General features: G+C 45.1%; 1 protein-coding gene across 11 annotated transcripts in view; it reads left to right on the top strand.

Moving 5' to 3' along the window:
- The window catches only part of KIF16B (kinesin family member 16B), a 288,977-nt gene that overhangs the window by 72,002 nt on the left and 196,238 nt on the right, over window positions 1–20,737 (top strand). For all 11 annotated transcript variants that reach the window (XM_055426370.2, XM_055426381.2, XM_055426289.2 and 8 more), the window contains one exon: window positions 2,817–2,876. In XM_055426370.2, coding sequence (XP_055282345.2) covers window positions 2,817–2,876 — 60 coding nt within the window. The remainder of the gene's footprint in view (window positions 1–2,816; window positions 2,877–20,737) is intronic.

Below are 20,737 nucleotides of genomic sequence, written 5' to 3'. Positions count from 1 at the left end.
AACCTGTTAACTGATTATTATAAATTAGTAAATTCATCACCCCAGTCTCTTCTACATCTGTAGTTAGAGAAGGTGTAGGAATATTCCCTTTCTGAAAGCTTTTCCAACACAAAAAGCCCCGTAACCCATGGGGCTGGTGTCACTTGAGTGGTGAAAGGAGAGCCTGTGTGTGTGGCTGGTCCAGGGAGGTAGGCAGGACAGCCTTGCCTGACAAGTACCAGTGAGCAAAAAAAGAAGTTAGAGAGCCTCAGTCCCGGTTCTCCTCTTACTAAGAAGATGATAGATTTGACATTAATAACCAGTGAAAGAAAATGTGTGTGTGCTTAGTCACTCAGTTGTGTCTGACTCTTTGTGACCCCATGGACTGTAGCCCGCCAGGCTCCTCTGTCCATGGGGATTCTCTAGGCAAGTTTACCGGAGTGGGTTGCCATGCCCTCTTCCAGGGGATCCTTCCAACCCAGGGATCGAACCCAGGTCTCCTGCACTGCAGGCAGATTCTTTACAGTCTGAGCTAGCAGGGAAGCCCAAGAATACTGGAGTGGGTAGGCTATCCCTTCTCCAGGGGACCTTCCCTAGCTAGGAATTGAACTGGGGTCTCCTGCATTGCAGGTATATTCTTTACCAGCTGAGCTACCAGGAAAGACCAGTTAAAGAAGATGTATTTTTGAAACCTTTTATTTTGTATTGGGGTATAGCTGATTAACAAACTCTGCTGTGGTAGTTTCAGGTGAACAGGGAAGGGACTCAGCCATCCATATTCATGTTTCCATTCTCCCCCACACCCCCTCCCATCCAGGCTGCCACATAACACTGAGCAGAGTCCCCGTGCTGTACAGGAGGACCTTTAGGTTACCCGTTTTAAATACAGCAGTGTGTATATGTCCTTCCCAAGCTCCCTATCTATCCACCCTCCTCTCTCGTTCCCGCCGGCAACCATAAGTTGATTCTCTGTCTCTAAGTCTCTTTCTGTTTTGTAAATAAGTTTGTTTGTATCATTTTAAGGAAGATATTTTATTTTTAAAAAATGCTACCTTAGAAGTCCTGTAGTTGTTTGCACTAAGTGTTCAGTTGCTCAGCTGTGTCCAACTTTGCGACCCCAAGGACAGCAGCCCACCAAGCTCCTCTGTCCATGGCATTCCCCAGGCAAGAATGCTGGGGTGGGTTGCCATTTCCTTCTCCAGGGTGTTTGCGGTAAATTGAGGAGTAAAATGTCTAGCCATTGAATGAACAAGGTGAGTGAGAGGTGTTGTGGTTTTGCTGTCAGATAAACTATCCCTCTAGTCCCTCCTTTTTTGTCAGTAATGAACGCAACCTTTCTTGAAGGTTGCTGACTCATGTCCTTTGCGTTTATGATACTTAATGGCCTGTGGAAAGTATCTTCCTCTTTGCATTGGGCACATGAGTCAATGTATTCTGTGCTTCCACTTTGACCTGGTTGAAGAGGGTAACTGGCTGGTGGGGAGACCAGTCAGGTGAACTGGGATGGCGTCTGCTGCTGGGTGGGGAGGTGGCAGGGACCCTGAGGGACGGAAGGGAAGAGGCTTCGGGAGGACGTGTGCCCGCACCCCCCAGCCCCGCGGAGGCCACTCTTTTAATCCGAAGTATATCCCTTCTGACAGAATTTTCCATTTTTCTACCTCTCAATCAGGTATCACTTTACTTCTTAGTGAATCACTTGCTCAGGTCATTTAAAAAGTTGTGTGGAACTAGCAGAGTATTTTCATTAACTGAGAAGCTATTTCCAACTGTGCTGTGTTCGACAGTGGGGGATATTTTCTCCCTTAAGTTACTGCAGACTGGAAAGAAGCTGATTATTATCAAAAAGATATTTTTACCTTTCAGTTCAGTTCAGTCACTCAGTCGTGTCTGACTCTTTGCGACCCCATGAATCACAGCACGCCAGGCCTCCCTGTCCATCACCAGCTCCCGGAGTTCACTCAAACTCACCTCCGTCGAAGCGGTGATGCCATCCAGCCATCTCATTCTCTGTCGTCCCCTTCTCCTCCCGCCCCCAATCCCTCCCAGCATCAGAGTCTTTTCCAGTGAGTCAGCTCTTTGCATGAGGTGGCCAAAGTATTGGAGTTTCAGCTTTAGCATCAGTCCTTCCAATGAACACCCAGGACTGATCTCCTTTAGAATGGACTGGTTGGATCTCCTTGCAGTCCAAGGGACTCTCAAGAGTCTTCTCTAGTACCACAGTTCAAAAGCATCAATTCTTCGGCGATCAGCTTTCTTCACAGTCCAACTCTCACATCCATACATGACCATTTTTACCTTTACTAAGAGTCAATTAAACAGCCACCTTTTAAAAAAAAAAAGATAAAATGAAATTTATAAACTTTATTAATTAGCTGCAAAAGCAGATTATCTCCTAAAAGAAAACAGCAGTTTCCAAGGTGATTTAATCATCACATCTAATTAGAAAGTAAAGTAAATCACCATTTCTTAGGACCTAAAGTATAATCAGGAAAAATTAACCCATGTAATGGGATGGTGGTATCTTTGAACTTGTAATTTTGGTTAATACCCAAGGAAGCAACTTTTATTTAAATACACCTTGAAAAAGACTGCTGTAAAGCTCTAGGCAGCTTGACAAATTTTTTTTCTGTTCTTTCCTTTGCTGTAATGTAGGTTGTAGGATGAGATCAGCTAGTTTGATTTATATTTGGTAATGGTACTTTGCGGCATTGCTATCTAATTTAAAAAAGTATAGTGAGTTATTCTATAATCTATAAAAGTTTGAAAACTTTCTAGAAGAAAATCACAGTAATTTTTTTTATAGAGCAATGACATATGTATGTTTTTTTTTCTTTTAGGTTCAAGAATTGACCAAGGAATGGACAACTAAGTGGAACGAAACTCAAAATATTTTGAAAGTAAGGACTGTAAAAAGGTGTCATAATCTTACTGTGCTTTTTTAATTAGGTAAACTCTTTTCTTTCTCTGTCAAATATGGCAGTTGTGTGCTTTGCTTACGGTAGGGTCCGTGGAACTGAGTAGTGACTTTTGGGAGGTTGGGACTCTGGTTTGATTTTACAGACACAGAAAAGGGCGCTATTAGTCATTAAAGCTGTGTGTTTAGAGACGATGCTCATACCTAAGGCATTTACTCACGCTTGTGGAGTTTTTTCCATTTTTGACTCAACATTCAAGAGTTCGCACTGCTTCTTTCTGCTTTTTGTTAAACCCAATATAAAAGCAATGTGTTTAAAAAAATGTAAAATGGATGGCCAGTGGGAGTTTGACGTGTGATGCAAGGCACCCAGAGCTGGTGCTCTGTGACAGCCTGGAGCCATGGGGTGGAAAGGGAGGTGGGAACGGGGTTCAGGAGGGAGGGGACACATGTGTGCCTGTGGCCGGTTCATGTTGGCGGTGGTGTATGGCAAAAACCATCACAGTATTGTAAGTAGTTATCCTCCAGTTAAAATAAATGAATTACAAAAAACAAAAAAAAGTACTTCCCTCGGCAATACTGTAGAGTATGTGTGTAGCATGCTAGACTTCAGAAGCTTCTCAACTAGTGATTTGCTACTGGAATTTTTTTTCCTGTGTGTCTTAGAGGGTAGGCAGTGATGGGCTGCATTTTTGGCAAGATTCATGGTGAAAAGATGTCAGTAATAGCCTCCATGTTTCATACTTTATGCTTCAAAATACACGTTTTTTGTGGTCCCATTTTTTTGCTGAGTTGGTAGGAAACTTGTGTCATCTGTGGAGGATCAGCCCCGTCAGGTTTGAGGTTCAGCCTGGAATTTCACGCTTTGATAGCATCTGTCTGTCCTTACACAGGAGAGAAGGCGATTCAGAGATGATTAGTGAATCCTGGGGTTTTTTAAGATCTGTGGAGGTAAAAACTTTTCCAGAGGACTGAGGCCTCCCTTGAATATTGGCGAGGATGATGAGGTTTAGCTGTGTGTCTTTGCAGAATCCTGACGTGGATGGCCTTCACGTGAGGAGGGAGCGCCTGGTGACCATTTCACAGGATTGAAGAGGGAGCTTTTGAAGGCCTGGAATAGCCACTGAGTTACTTGCTCTGAGAGTGGGGTCAGCATCATCTTATGTAAAGCTTCCTTGTACCACGTAGGCAGCCTGACCTGCTCTGGGGGCTGCAAGGCTTATCTCTCATGACCAGAGTTGAGGGGCCGTCCTCAGTGGCCGTGAGTCGTGGTGGTCCCAGAGACATTCTTTCCAGCTGTGAAAGGGTTGCAGTAAGTGAGGCTTCTGCATCCAGACTTTCTTTTCTTTCCTCCCCATGATGATGATAGCGTCATGTTATTTTCAGGTACTTTCTCAGTGTTTGTTTTGTCGAGAGGTTTTCGTGCAGGAAAATTGAGCAAAGATGTCAGTTGCATTTCTGAAGAGTTGGCTGGGAATAAGCACGGGCAGAGATGAAACTGTTCATCATCGTCTCTGTTGCGCCCACGTGGAGGTGTGGGGCCGCAGCCCGTGCGAAGAAGCCTGATTGTTGGCCCGTTCATGGCTTGATGTATACTTTCCTCAGCAAATTTGCCTGAGAGAGAGGACTAAAATCTGCTGCACGTAAGGAAAAGAGAAATCAAGTCATTAGCTGTTTGCAAGGCCGTTGGTACGCGCTGTGCCTTATAGCACAGGAGGCAGTGCAGCTGTGAATGTGAGGACGCCAGTCCACCCTTTCTGCCGGGTCCCCTTGTCACTGTGCTGGGGGTTTATAATAGGCCTGCAGGGCTGTCCACACTCAGAGTCACCATGGTGAACCCCGGAACCTTTTCTGATGCTTTTTTCTCCTAAAGTTATTCTGGACCCTGAAGCTAAATAAATCCTCTTCCAATTCCAACTCTGTTTTTCATAAATCTCACTATTTTTATCTTTTATTAACTTTTGAGATGAGAAGACCAGCGTGGTGTTATGTGCTCAGTGTTGAAAGTTATGAGAAGGGCTCATGATGTTTCAGAGTTTCCCCTTCGTTTGACCTGGCAGGCCCTGTCCAGATCTCTCTGCTGGTGTCTGTGCTTTAGACCCATACTTGCTTTCTGCTCGCATTTGGTGTTTTAAGAGTCTTCATCTCTTCATGGTCTTCATCTCTTATTGGAAGACGGCGCCTGAGGGCTGAGGTGAAGAAGAGGGCTGTTGCTGCTGCTGCTGGGTCACTTCAGTCGTGTCTGGAGAAGAGGGCTACTCAGATGCTTTTGGAAACATTCTTTAGAAACTGATGGGGAAAGAGATTGCTTTGCGGTGAGCTTGTGTCTGTTCAGTTTGTGAATCTTCCTGGTATTTTTGCTGCCCGACTGTTCCTTCATCAGCTCTTGTTCCAGGCACGCTATGGAGAACCCACTCCAGTCCAGTGGCTTAAAACAACATGCATTATCCCTCATGTCTGTGCATATTGGCTGCTTGGCTGGTCTGGCTGGGCTTGGATTCAGGCTGCGGATGGGTTCCAGGTCTGTCTCTCACTCTCTGGGACTGGCTGGTTGTCCTAGGCATGATCCGTGGTCATGGCCAGTGTAGAAGCAGGCACACCTGGTCTTGCAAGCACATTTCAAGCGTCTGCTCATATCATGATGGAAGCAAGTCCGAACATAAAGTCAAGGGGGGAGAAGTGTATTTCACCCACGGGGCTGTGGCAAGGGTGTAAAGGTGTAATATTACTTTGAGAGCGGTGGTTTAATTCACCTGTGCCCCTGTTAAAATATGAATCTTCAATTCTGGGACCTTGTTTTTCCACTGCATTTGCTTGTTTCTAGAGATGAGCCCAGTGAGGCAGTAGATTCCCAGGATCATCTTCACCGTAGCGCTGGTTGTTGACTCTGCCGACTTGTCAGTATCATCCCTTCCAAGCCCTCAACCCTGAACATCTAAGGAGAGACCTTTGCAGGGAAGACTGAGGGTGAGGCCGTCTGGGGGACTGAAGGGCGACACAGAATGCTTCAGTGCCTCTTGGCACCCTGGGAGCCAGCCTTGTGGCTTTTCTTTCCTGAGCTCACACGCTCAGAATCAAGGGGTGACTTTGCCCCCTTTCTTGTGATCTGGTCTGGGGCTTTCCTTGCTGGGGATGAGCGGAGGCTCAGGAGTGTCGAGTGGGGTGACGAGGCGGGTGAAAGCTGCTCTGATGAGATGCTGGGTGTTTGCAGCTGAGCTGGTGATGCCGTGGTGACCATTGCACGAGCCTGGGGCTTTGACCTCCAGCTCCAACTCAGGCTTCAGTTCTCTTCCCGAGTCACTCGTGGGTGGTGACACTTACCCACGGTGTCATGTACCCTCATCCCCAGCTTGAAAGTCAGGTGGATGGCAACCTCTTCCTTATACCCAGGTCATGAGGCAAGAGGTGATAAAGTGCTTGGGATTACGATGCAGGTAACTGATGACAATGTAAAGTCTGTTGACCTTGAAGAGACATTTCTTAGGTGGGTAGTAATGCGGGCTTTATCATTCTCTACAGTTCACACTGTATATCCATTCTTTTGCCTGTTAATCTACCTTCCTCATTTTCATTAATCTTCATTTCTAGAAATTAAAGTCTAGACTCCCTTGCTGGTCCCCAGAGGCACTGAGCTCCTTCCCAGTTCCATAGTTCCATCTGCCTTTAGCTCCTGGTCTCCCCCTGCCCTGCCCCCACCTGGCCAGATGCCTCGCTGGTCCCTGTCCGCACTGGGTGTTTTGTTCTGGGGGGTCTCCCGGCCGTGCCTGTGCTGCTCTCAGGTCCTCCCCTTTCGACGCCCATCAGAATCCACCATGAAGCTCTTTCTGATCCCTCTTCTCTCCCACTTTTCAGATGGAATGATTTTGTCTTCCTCTGGCGTCTATAAAGGCTTTTGGTTCTGTCTCTTTCACATTCATCATAATTGGAGTTCGGTGATCTTGGTTTCTCCCTCTAAGCAGGAGCAGGACCTGGGCTCAGACTGTGTCTTTATCATTCTATGTACCAGCTCCTAGAAACTCAACTCTGTTTCTCACAGAGCAGGCATACAGTGAAACTTCCTGGTAGTAGTATCAAGGAACTAAAGCAAAATCTTTGTTAGTTTGCTAGGACTATCAGAACAGAACATCACACACTTGAGGCCTAAGCAGCAGACATTTATTTGCTTGCAGTCCTGAAGGCTTAGAAGACCAAGATCAAGGTCTCGCTGGAGTAGGCTTGTCCTGAAGCCTCCCTCTCTCCTTGGCTTATGAGTACTGCCTGCCCTCTGGGCCTCATGTGGCCTTTTCTCTGTGTGCCTGCGGCCCTGGTCACCCTCTGCGGCCTAATCTCCTTTTCTTATAAAGACATTGGTCAGATTGGACTAGGGCTCAGCCCCATGGCTTCTTTTTTAACATAATTATCTCTTTAAAGGCTGTATCTCCGCAAACAGCCACATCCTGAGATACTGGGGCTTAGGGGTTCAGCATTTGAACTTCAGGGGGACACATTTCAGCTCATAACAACTGGCGGGGAAGGTAACGCGTGGTGTTGTGCAGGCAGCAGTCCTGCGCTGGAGCGCCTCCCTGTGCATTCCTTCCTGTTTTCCTCATCACCATTTGAAAGGCTTATACAGGACCGTGTTCTTCATCCTTGGAAGGAATGTGGCCGTGTTCCTGTTGATTACAGCCCGGTTCATCCCTTGGGTTAGTTAGGTTTTGCTGTTCCATGTGTGGTTCCTGGACCAGCAGCATCAGTATCATGCACTGGTTGGAAGTGCAGGCGCTCTGTCTCACTTCAGGCTCCGAAGTCGGAACCTGTGTATTAATAAGATGCCCGCCTGATGTATCTGCACCTCAAAGTGTGTGTATTGGACCTGAAAAGCTGGGGAACGAAAGGTGGGGCCATCCTGGACTCTCTTGCCCTCAGTCCGGGTTTTCCCTTCTCCTGCTCTGACCTCTATCGTGGGGAGCTACCAAGTGGGCTGCCCTGTGCCCAATGGGATTTGCTGTGAGGGGTTGGAGGGAGGAACCAGACCTCTCTCATGCCATTTCCTTAAAGAATCCCTGGTGCGGTACCACCTGGGGATACAGCCCTGACTTCCAATCTTCTCCTCACCTGCCCCACCTCCTGGGGCGGTGCTGGTTTCCTGGCCTCACCAGCTCCTCCGGCTGCTCAGCTCTCCCATCAGCAGGGTAACCAGTTCCCTGTCTTAAAGCCCCCCGGCATGTGAACACCTGGCATTTCTGTCTGATGCTGGGCACTGCCAGCTGCTCAGAATCTTCGGCTGCCCCAGTGCGTTTTTCATTCTGGCTGAATTTGTCTTTAGCTGCTATAACTCTTGGCTCTTGGAACTTAATGTTGTGATGCATTGGCTTCTACCAGGCCTGGGGTTGGTGCGTTCCCAGGGCCTTCATGTCAGCGCCGCTTTCCGTGGCTTCCACGTGGCATTGGCTGCTTTGTATTTGGGATGGTTTATAAGGTGACTACTTAATATCTTGCCTGTGTCCCTTCTGGCCTGGCTTTGTACGTCTTACTGCTGATGAATTTTTTCAAGTCATGCTGAATCCCTCCATCCATTGACCTCTCACTCCCACCCCTTCCTCCCAACCGCACCCAGTATGCACCTTTTTGGTTTGTCTGCTCAGGATGCATTTTCATTTCTCTGTTCTAACCTCTTCTAAATGATTAAAATGAAACTTTCAGAGGTAGTTTTTTTATCTGACTTTATTATCTGACTTCCAAATAATGCGTTGAGCTCTGTGCTTCAGAATAAGTCGCAGCCAGTGTGGGCTGCGCGGGCAGCTCTCGGGCGTCAGGCAGCTGGCCTGGCAGAAGGGCCCATGGCTCTGTCTGTGCAGGTCTGTCCAGGGCCGGGCTGCCATGCGGATGCCCATGGCCTGGAGGGCGTGTTCTTTCGAATCTCCAAGCCAGCATTATTCTTCCCAGTTCTCAGCAAACAGGGTCCCTTCCTTACTGCAGACCTACCCTTGGATTATTCTAGTGCGTGACCATTTTCTGTGTTCTCATGGCCCTGCGAGGGCCATCTGACGGGTTTGGCACGGGGTGCGGGGAGGAAGTGGGTTGCTCAAGTGCAGAGGCTGTCCCTGCAGAGGCTTTTCCTTGAAAAGTGAGTGATCTGTTGAATTACAGTGGTTCCCCCCGACCCCAGACATTGTTTGGAATTTTTTCTTACGATAATGTTGAATTGAATTGGAGGGTGGTACATATTTGAATCTACATGATGATGCGATCCTAACGCACATGATTTCAGCTTAACTTGTGCCAGTGTCCTAAGATTCCATCTCTGGGCCGCAGAAGAGGCAGGAGTGTGGCACACGTTGACGGAGAGATTTTTTTTTTTTTTTTTTGTTCTGTCAGAACGTTTTGACTAATAAGAAATGGAATAAAATGAAATTGGAATCCTTGACTGGCTTTAGATTTTCTGAGTTCAAATTTCATGGAGAGGCATACTTTAAACCAACTTATTTCCATTTTATGATAGAATCTATCAGCTGAACTTTTGTCTCTGGAAGATTACAGAAACCTATCAAAGAATTTTTTCCTGCTGTCTGCGGTTTTCCATCTCATGGAGGAGACGTGTGCTGGGGAGGGTAATGGATTTGGAGGGAGCGCGGATTCCTGGGGCTGATGCTTGGCAGGCTTGATGCTAGCCAGGTCATGGCCCTCTGAATTCTGCTGCACAGGGCCCTGGATACTCTGGTTTCTAGACAACCTACAGACAAACCAGTGGAGAGGCGACATCTTCTGTGGCCGGCGTCTCCATCTGTATCAGTTAACCTTGACCTCTTCTTGGTATAAGAATTGAACCTGGGGGCAGCTCTAGGATAGAATTCTGTTTACAGGCATTGATTTTGCTCAGCTTTCGGATGAAAGAGGAGACAACTCTTTCAGCCATGAGTCACCCTCCTTATTAGCAACCATTTGGGGATTTAATGGTTCAAAATTCTGACCTTAGACAGTCACAAGTACTGTTTCCAACTTTGTGAGAGAAACTGTTTGTCTCCCTGCTTCAGTGTGCAGACTAATGTGCATGAGTCTGTGTCCGGACAGAAGGTAGCTGTCAGTACCCCTGGTGCCAGGCCCCTTGTCTTTTTGCAGGGCGTTCACACACACTGCCTTGCTGGCCGGTTCCGTCTGAAGCAAGAGGCAAAAGACATCACTGCTCTTTATATATTAATGGCCCGCGGTTGTTAGACTGTCGACTTCTCGGGCTGTTAATTTCCATCAGACTTGTGTTCTCCGCTCTCTAAAGTTCTGCTCTTGCACTTGTTTTTTTAATATAAAAGGCAAAGTAATCAAGTTCATTGTGCTCTGAAACTGGGGTTTGATAATTAATAGGGGCGATGACTGTCAGTGCCTTCGCACTGGAGGTTGACTGAGGATGTGGCAGAGTCAGAGGCTCAGCGAGCTATTCCCAGGACCAGCTCTGATGCTGTTAATAATGCCAAGGCTACCTTATTTTCTGTGGCAGTTTTCATCTTGAAGGAGCTACTCATAAATAAAGGTATTGTAAGTTTATGTTGGTTCTTACCTTTGAATAACGTTTCTTGGAACAGAAGGCTCAGAAATAAGTCAAATGTGCCCTGTTAAGTGTTGGAACCACGAGATAAATTATTTTGAACACATAGGGGATTTTCCGTCTGCTGTTTTGCAGTGAGGCATGCATGCTGACGAGCTCTTACTGCGTATTTACAGCTGCAGTCTAGGGGGGGAAGGATCGCCTTGGTCATATGGAAGAATGGTTTATGTGCGTCTGAACTCTGCAGGTGCTGAACTGCAGGAACTTGGTTTTGCTGGCAGGAAAGCTTCAACAGTGACCATTTCACGGTACAATCAGTTTATTGTTCATGTCACCCAGAAACACACTTAACTCACCATGGAGGAGTCCTCAGAGTTGGGAGTTTGCAGAGGAGCAGGGAGGTGGAGAGGTCCTGGGAGCGAGGAGGTGTCCTCCTCCTGCCTGGCCTGATGCCTTGTGTCTGTCCATAGCCTAACCTTGGCCCCTTGGACCTTTCTGTGTCTCAGAATCTCTCTATAAGATGCGGACAGTAACAGTACCTGTCGTATAAGGTGAGTCCAACATAGAGTCAGTATTGTGAGCATTACAGTAATGTTAGCCAGGTTTTCCTTTTTTGTTCTTATTGAGGTATTATTGACATCTAACACTGTGTTAGTTTCTAGTGTACATGTACAACGTAACAGTTCAATGTTTGTGTATTTTGCGAAGTATCACCACAGTAAATATAGTTAACATTCTTCGGCATCATTACTTTTTTTTTTTTTTCACGTAATGAGAACCTTTAAGATCTGCCCTCTTAGCACCTTTCAGACATGCAGGAGGTTTTATTAACTGTGCATTGCATCCCCAGGACTTACTCATTTTATAGCTGAAAGTCTGTACCTTTTGACCACGTCCCCTTACTCCACTTCACGTTACCACCCTGTGTAAGAAAGTGTGAAAGTGAAAGTCGCTCAGTCAGAGTCGACTCTGCCACCCTGTGGACTGTAGCCTGCCAGGCTCCTGTGTCCGTGAAATTCTCCAGGCGAGAATACTGGAGTGGGTTGCTGTGTCCTCCTCCAAGGGATCTTCCCAACCCAGGGATTGAACCCAGGTCTCCTGCACTGGAGGCAGATTCTTGACTGTCTGAGCCACCACTGGCAGCCACCAAATCACTAATCTCTGAGCTCAGGTTTTATTTAATTTTCCTTCAGGTTTCACATATAGTTCACCATTTTTTTTCTTACTTGTTTTATTTTCTCCAAATCCATCCTTTCAAATGTAAAACTGGCTTGACAATATGTCTTTTCATTGGCCAGAAAACCAGAAATTATGTATATGCAAACTTTTAAAAAGTATAGTTTTATGCAGCTACAGTGGGGCATTACTTATAAGGCATTTTATTATGTAGTGTTTTATGTTTGTTTGTTAATTTCAAATGACAGAAAACCCAGTTCCAGACTGGCTTATAAGGTAGAAGAGCAGTGGTCAGGTGGTACGGTGTTTGATCAGGGCCCTGGCTCTGCTTCTCTGAAACTGTCCTTGGTTGTGCTTTTTTGGTGTAGTGACTTCATCTTTAGGCTCTCGAAATGGCCAGGTGAGAGCAGCAACGACAGCTTTGTATTTACCCACCACACCATCTAAATTCAGAGAGTCTGGGTTCAGAGTCTCCAGCCAAGTTCTGAGGTTTGCACTGATTGGAATGATGTATTTGTGAACCAATCCCTGGGGCCTTGTGCTGACTGACTTAGGCCTGGATTATCTCTGCCAGCCACTCTGATAAAGAGAATGGGTTACGCGGATGGGTCAAGGTGAACCCTCAAAGGGCCCACCTTTGAGCTGGGGTGAGATCACGGTAGCTGCTCTGCACTGTTGGAGTGGCAGGTGCAGGTGGATCCTGGTGATGCCATCCATGTTTTCCACTGGAGACACAGAACCTGGTCACTTATATTGTGAAGTATACATTGTGAAATATATTCAGGGCAGACAGAAGGTGTAATGCAGTGCAGTTTTCTTTTATTTCTTGAAAAGTGAAAGTGTTAGTCGCTCAGTCATGTTTGATTCTCTGTGACCCCGTGGACTGTAGCCTGCCACGCTCCTCTGTCCATGGAATTCTCAAGGCAAGAATATTGGAGTGAGTAGCCATCCCCTTCTCCAGGGGATCTTCCTGACCCAGGGATTTGAACTGTCTGAACTTCAGAGAAAATATTTTCAGTCACTTCCTTTCTGACTCAGAAGTCCTGTGTCCAGCCGCGAGACTGTGTGAAAGGCCCCTGGGTATCTATACCCTCGTGGGAACATTCCATGCAGAAGAAGTCAGTCTTCTCTGGTGTTAGAATTGAAGGGTGGCACACAGTGAATTTCATGTGCTTAAGCACATTTCCCTTCCTTTTCTAGATTGATTATGTGATTTTAAAAAGAGCTCTAAATGAGCGCCTGTTCTCTTCAGATTTTTGCATGTGGTTTTAAATTTGACTTCATTTCCCGTCGACCCCTTTAACTTGATGTTTTCCAGCCCAGCCTGCCTAGCAACCGTTGCTATGAGTGGCGAGTTGGCACTGCCCTCCATCTGGAGCACAACGGCAAGTTTTAGGAGATTACTGTTCCTTAGCATCTGGGATGATTTTGCCTTTGCATCATTTAAGGATGCCCATCGTTTCTCCAAACTGGATCCAGGCGCTAGAGTTCCAAGTCTCTTAGCAGAAGTGGTGGTTTTAGAAAGTATATATCTGTAAGATGGGATCATTAGCCATGGGCAGATACTGAAAAACAAATATGGACCTAGGTTGTGTGTCAGTATTTATTACCAGGATATTCTGATACTTGCAAACGGGGAGATGGTTATAGATTTGTACTATCTTTTGTAATACTTTATATTAATAACATTGGCTTTACCAGGTAAGAACAGCCTTCCCGAGAAGTCGTCTGAGTGTCATATACGAGAGGAGTGATTTCCTAACAGCTGTGATTTCTCCTTGGAAGACTCTAGCAACATGAACATCACCGAAGATGCTCATTTTCTTCTAGATCCAATCTACTCTGTATCAGTGTATTCTATTTAGGCTTTCCTGTCCTTGCTATTAAAGTAAAAATTACACTGGCATTTCCAGGAGATTAAGGGACTGAAATGAAACCACAGAACTTGCTATGATGCTGTTTCAGTCGCCAAGTCCAGTTTCTTATCCAAAGCAACATCAGTTCAGTTCAGTTCAGTCGCTCAGTCGTGTCCGACTCTCCGCGACCCCATGAATCACAGCACGCCAGGCCTCCCTGTCCATCACCAACTCCCGGAGTACACTCAAACTCATGTCCACAGAGTCGGTGATGCCATCCAGCCATCTCATTCTCCGTCGTCCCCTTCTCCTCCCGCCCCCAACCTTTCCCAGCATCAGAGTCTTTTCCAGTGAGTCAACTCGTCGCATGAGGTGGCCAAAGTATTGCAGTTTCAGCTTTAGCATCAGTCCCTCCAATGAACATCCAGGATTGATCTCCTTTAGAATGGACTGGTTGGATCTCCTTGCAGTATAAGGGACTCTCAAGAGTCTTCTCCAACACCACAGTTCAAAAGCATCGATTCTTCGGCGATCAGCTTTCTTCACAGTCCAACTCTCACATCCATACAAAGCAACATAAGTACCAGTTATTTCACACTTCATACCAGTTGATTTTCCATATGAAAGTGTTTTCAGCTCAGAATCTCTTGGGGGCCTTTTTAAAAGACCATTTTCTGGGCTCTGCAGTGTCATGGAATGAGAGTTGTGGGGAATGATATCCCCAAATCTCTTTTTTAAACAGTAACCTGGAGCCTCACAGGAGTTGGGACCCACAGGCCTAGAAAGCACATCTTGATATGTTTATCATATGGGCGAAGGCTCCCAGAAGAAAGTGGCCCATGTAACTTCTTGCAGAGTTTATAGTCCCCAAATTGCACACTCGTGCAAGTGTTTGGAGATGTTGGATGGCATTTGAAAAGACATTTCAACTGAGTAGATTATTTGTTGTTAAATAAGGTGGTCTGTTCACAGGACCTTTTTAAAAAACCTCACACAGGCGTTTGAGTTTATTTTTTAATTGAGATTCAACATACACAAAGTATGTACATTTGAATTGTGTGCCTTGGTGAACTTATAAAAAAGCGCATGTCTGAAGTGCCCAGCTCATGAGTGTCATCTGTGTGTATGCCTCCCTCTAACCCACACCCAGGTCAGGATGCAGACTGTTTCCTGCTCCCAGGGTTCCCTCTTGTCCTCATCTCGCAGAGGTGTTCAGACGACTCTTAGAGGAGTGTTGGCTGTCCTGAGCTTCCTGCAGCATACCCTGCGTTTGTTTCTGCCTTCTCTCATGCAGGCTGCTGTCTTTAAGGTTCATCCACGCTTTGTTTAGCAGTAGTTTCTGCTGTTTTGCGACTGTCCTGCACTCTTCATTCATCCTCCTGTCGGTTGGCTCCATTTGGGTGGTTGTCTCCAGTGTTTTGGCCATTCTGAATAGTGCTTCTGGGAGCGTGCGGGAACGTGTTTTGTTGGGTGTGTGCATTCAGTGGGGCCCCCTTTTCTGGCTTCCAAGCCTGGTAAGAATTTGGCTCTGCATCCATCTGGCCGGTATTGATGAGTAGAGTGCCCCCGATCCAAAGGCCCCTCGTCTCTATCCAGGTCACTCCCAGCGGGTCTGGGCCACACAGCAGCAGACCTCCTGTCCCAGTGGGTCAGGTCCGGACCTGGCAGGAGCATCCCCCCCGCCCTCGATCCACCAGCAACAGATGCTTGCCTTTAGTCTGTGGGAGTTCCTCATGTAATGTTTGTTTTTTTCTGTTGTCATCTGAATATAGTCTAACTGGGTGGGTAACACAAATTCTCATTTCTGTAGATTTTTAGAATGATACTTTTGAAGCTCTTCACTGAGTTGAATACATTCTTTGTGGATTTTTTTTTTTTTTCCTGCAAGTCCTCTTTTCTCACAGCTAGATATTTGATTATTTGTTTCCTACAAAGCTATAATATTATGGTATGTCTGGTTTTCCTTTGCTCAACTCCGAGGTCCAGAAGGTAGAGACATGTTTAAATTGTTTTTGGACTCTCTTAAATTGCCTTGCGTTTAATATTAATAATGATAATAGTAGATAATATTTACTACACTCTTACTGTGTGCCAGGCATTGTTCTAAGCCAGCACTGTTTAATAGAAATGTAATTCAAGCCACATATGGGAGTTTAACTTTTCTAATAGCCACATTTAAAAAGAAACAGCTGAAATTAATTTCAACAGTACATCTTATTTAATCTGTTATATAAAAAACTTAACCACTTTATATAAAATCAATATAAAAATTATTAATGAGGAATATAATTTTTAAAATAAGTCTTTGACATGACGTAAATTTGCAGTACCTTTGCATTTGCAGTGCCTCTCAACTCAGTGTGAAATTTACATTGGATGCACTTGATCTATATTTTGATTTTTATGACATTTACAGTTGAAAAGTAGATTCTCATTGCAAACTGTGTTCCAAACATATTTAAAAGTTTTCCAGTCGCTCAGCTGAGCATAATTTAAAATTTAAACCAATGAGTCGTTAGCTGCATCTCGAATGTTTGATAGCCACATAGATGCACGACTTTTAAGTATTGTTTGTATTAATTTGTTCTGCTCTGCTCACCTACCTTGTGCAAAGTGGAAGAGTATTTATTTTCCCACTTTGCAGACAAGGCAACTGAGGCCCAGAGGGTACTCAGTTAAGGAAGGAATAGATGGGGTCGGAATTTGAACCCTGTCTCAAAGTTGGCTTGTGACACCATTCTGCTGTCTGGTTCTTAATTGCTCCAAACCGACCTTTTTTATTCCCATGTTCTAATTTATTGGGTTTTTTTTTGTGTGTGTGTGTGTGTGTCTTTCTCTGACCTTTGTCTTTTTTGCTTTTTCATGTTTTAAAGATTGATGGAAAAAAGTTATCTGAAAAAGGGATACCTTATTGGCTGTGAATTTGGTTATTCATCGGTGTTTTAAAAACCAGCACAGGTGATGGCCACTGTTTCAGCACCATCTGCTCTGTTATCTCCATAAATGTCAAGACAAGATTTGCTTTCTCTGAAATAATGGCTCAGGTTTTCTTTTGTGTTTTGTAATGCTCTTTCTTTAATCAGGACTCTGATGTTTTTTATTTCTACCACCATTGGGCGTAGTCATTTCTTCTGCCTTGGCTCTTTTCTAGTCTTTTTCTATAAAACAGTCATGATTATTTCTCTGGGTATCATTTTTTTTCCTGATGTGTTATTTGCATTTGTTCTTATGTTAATGACTTCTTTGAGCATCTTTCAGATTCTTCTTTGAACTGTATTCAACCAGCTGGGTGTTCTTGTCTACCTTTGTAGGTAATATTTTACTTTATATGAGACTTGCTTTTATACAAGTGTTCTGTTGCTCTTCACTGCAGTGGTGGTTTGTTTATGAAACAGAGACCTGAAATGTGCTCTTTGCGAGGAAAAGTCGTCCAGACGTGCCCAGTGTCATCTTCCAAGTGCTGCGTAGGAGGACGGGCGGTGTGGGGGGTTTGCTGTACTCTCGCTGCATTTCACCCTCAGGGCGCGGTGTTCCCAGTTCCTGCAAGAATGTCTTCTCACCCTCTCTCTGAGGTCCCCTTCTGTCTGTGGATATTCACCTTTCACTACTCATCGCATTTGAATTAAATGGACAACAGCTGTGTCCTTCCGTGAGTTCTTACCCATTCAGGGTGGTTGCTCAATTCATTCTTTTGAAATATCTTGGCCATTTTATAATTAGCTGTCTTAATTGAGGTGACCCAGCTTTTACACTTGGATTTATCCCTGACTAGTTGTCTGACTTTGAGCAAATTATTCTGTCTCTGGCTCTCTCTGTCTCAGTTTTTTCAGTCATGACCAGGTGGGTGGTGAGGTAAGCTCTCAGGATTCCTTCTGTTTGAGAAGGATATAGGTTCTTTCTCAGGAGGCTGCATGGAATTTTCCCTGTGGGTCACCTATCCTGGGTATGGGACCCTTCCCCATTTCTCTGTCTTTAGGGGTCCCAGATAGTTTCGTTTCGCTCCACTTGCTGTGGGAATTCTTTTGTTTTGGACCACTCTTCCCATGTATCCTGGGAGCTGTTCTCAGTCTGGGCATTTATGTATCACATATGTATGCGTAATGCACAGACGGTGAGCGTCCTGCCTGATGGATTTGCACAGACTGAAAGCACCCATGTAGCCCGTGTCTAGATGAAGAAGCAGAACGTCCTCAGCCCCGGGGTGTCCCTTCTATGCCCCCTTCTAGTCATCACTCCCCTCAAGAAAGATGTCTGGCTTGATTTGAGAGAACAGTGTTGAAACATGTATATTACCATAAAATAGATGACCAGAGCAAGTTCAATGCATGAAGCAGGGCACCCAAAGCCTGTGCTCTAGGACAGCCCAGAGGGGAGGGATAGGATGGGGAGGGAGCTGGGATGGGGCTTCAGGAATGGGGGGGACACATGTGTACCTGTGGCCGATTCATGTTGAGGTGTGGGCAGAAACCATCACCATAGTGTAAAGTAATTATCCTCCAATTAAAATTAATTAAAAAAATAAAAACATAGTTTGGTTTATCCTGCTTTTAAACTTTATATTTAAGGAAACATACAGAACATAGTTTTTTTTGTTTGTTTTTTTTTGGTAACTGGCTTTATTTGCTCTGCATTATGTTTGTGAGATCCCATCTCTTTTTTGCAACGTTGCGTTTATTTTCATTGTTGTATAATATTATATAATGTGTAACATGGCTATATCACAGATATTCATTATCTCTTTGAATTTGGGTTGTTTCCTGGTTTGGGGTGTTAGAAACAGTGCCATTTTGAACCTTCTTGTCCGTACCGTGAACGAATGTACATACTTCTCTTGGGTGTCTGCCTAGGAGACGAGTTGCTGGGCTGCAGAGCAGGTGTCAGCTCCTCTTTAGTAGGTCGTGAAAATAGTTTTCCAAAGTTGTATCGTTTACACTCCCACCTGCCGTGTGTGAGAGGGCCTTTTGTCTCATCTCCTCCCCAGCATTTGCTGGTTTCTATCTTTTGAGTCTTTCGGGGCCATTTTCATTAGTGTGCAGTGGTATCACATGGTGGTTCTGTTTTGAATTTCCTGATGATGGTATAAAAAAAGGAAACAAACTTACTGTCATTTTTAATGAGCTTCATTTCTCAAACGCCTTTGCCTTAGACCCCATCATCAAGTGCATCGTCCTAGCATGTCCTGTCCTCCGTCGCTGGGCACTGCTCCGGCCTTTTCCAGCTCCCCTGTCCTTGTTTGTCCATAAGCTAGCTCTTCATGGCCTCCCTCCTCCACTCCGCAATCCTGGAGAGCTGTCACTCGCTCAGACAGCAGCTCGGCACAAATGCCCAGCGAGGGGCGCTCCCTCCTGAGAGACCTGGGGGTTACCAGTACAGTGATCTGGAACCGACCGAATCCTGCCGGGGGGGGGGGGGGGGGGGGAGGCGTCTTCCAGATGCGACTCACCTTATTTCCTGTCTTTGTGGAGTTTGACTGCCCCTCCTTCTTGTCTCCCCACCCCTACAGGTCACTTATCAGCTCTTCTAAGATGGAACTGTTGCTTTTAGCTAGGTCAGCGTTCTTTCTGCAAAGTTAGAGTAATAAATGTAGTCGGAAACTCCAGACAGATTTTAAATCACTTACATACTCATCCTTATCTTAGCCTTTTCAATAAACATTCCCGGTACACTAAAGACAGACCTCAGTGTTTCTGGTGGCAGAACTTCACTTGACCAGAGTGTTTGTGACTATCCTGGTTTAGTGACAGAGCCCGCTTGCTGTATGTGAATTGTGAAGCTCTTAATTGAAAGGCTTCGGCATCCCTTGTGGTTTGGAATAGACAGGGTCTTAGGGAATGCTCAGTCTCTGGGGGTCTCTGGATCCTGGTGTGCAGAGGGTTTTGTTTGAGCTCTCCAGGCGTCTCTGGTGGGCATGGAGTTAGATTCTAAATGAAATTCTGCTCCTCCTACCATCTTGCTGAGGCTTCTCCTTTGCCCTTGGATGGGGGGTATCGTTTTTGGTGGGATCCAACATTCTCCTGTTGATGGTTGTTCAGCCGGGAATTGTAAGTTTGACGTTCTTACAGGAGAAGATGAGCACATGTCCTTCTCCTCTGCCATCTTGTCTCTCCAGAAAACAGCACATGTTGGGGAGGAGGAGTAAATGCAGTTTAATATGTCTTTGATCAAGCTCAAGTTCTTCTTGGTGTTTAGTGGCTAACTTGTGTCCGACTCTTTGCCTCCCCATGGACTGTAGCCTGCCAGGCTCTTCTGTCGTGGGATTCTCTGGGCAAGAAGACTGAAGTGGGTTGCTATTTCGTTCTGCAGGGGAATCTTCCCAACCCAGCTATCAAACCCGTGTCTCCTGCATTGGCAAGTGGAGTCTTGACCGCTGAGCTACCAGGGAGATGTCTTTATATACTCCACAGTGATTTCACCTCAAATCTCCTTTGTTGAGTCTTTGTTCATCCTGACTTTCTTAAAGTGCTGTGTCATTTCCTGTGGTTTAACTCATTTTAAAAAATGCTCCTAGATTGTAAAGGTCATCTTGTTCATAGAGCACAGAACATAGCACAAACCACCCAAGAAGGAATTTAGGTGAAACTCTTCGCTCATCCCACAAAAGAAAAACTTTTTATTTTAATGAGGAAGTTGAAGCCACGAGAAATTAAATGAGTTGGTTTTGATGTTCTAGAGTTAGAAACAGGGCTAGACTGGGTTTTTTCCTCCTAATCCAGTGCTTCTTAATTATATCTTACTTATCTTTTTAAATGGTTTCCAAATGCCTAGATTCTTAATTCCAAAGCAGTGCTTTACTTTGATAAAGAGACTATGGCTGGCCCACATCTTTTAGAATAATTTTAATATGTAAAATATGGAGACAAGATTTAGCCCATGGCATATTTAAATCAGCAAGCCATCCTATAATGGGCTTCATCTGCATTTAAATTATTCTCCTTCAGAGACTTTTGAAGTTGGTTTTGAATAAATGGCTTGTATTATATTATTGTTATATTAAGCCAGAGTGCTTTTTGGTTAATTTTAAGAGTCTTTTAATGTCTGAAAAATCCCCTAACTTCCCAGTCTGCTGTTGGTAAATAAAGTTATGTTTGCATTTAAAACAAAAAATTGGAGAACAGAATGATTTCTTCCCCTCAAACAATTGTATCTTCTCAATGGGTTAATCTTATGAGATACTTTAAATTGGGAGTTAGAAGACAGTTGAAAATTGGCAGTTCCAGTTATGGAAAAAGCGATATATTTTTGAATTATACATACCCTGATTTTATAGTAGGTGGTTATCCTTAAAATAATTGG

The sequence above is a fragment of the Moschus berezovskii genome, chromosome 15, assembly GCF_049115385.1.
Source record: "Moschus berezovskii isolate FMDL1 chromosome 15, NW_MosBer_1.0, whole genome shotgun sequence".
Lineage (NCBI taxonomy): Eukaryota > Metazoa > Chordata > Mammalia > Artiodactyla > Moschidae > Moschus > Moschus berezovskii.
This window is presented reverse-complemented; position numbering and strand designations above follow the sequence as displayed.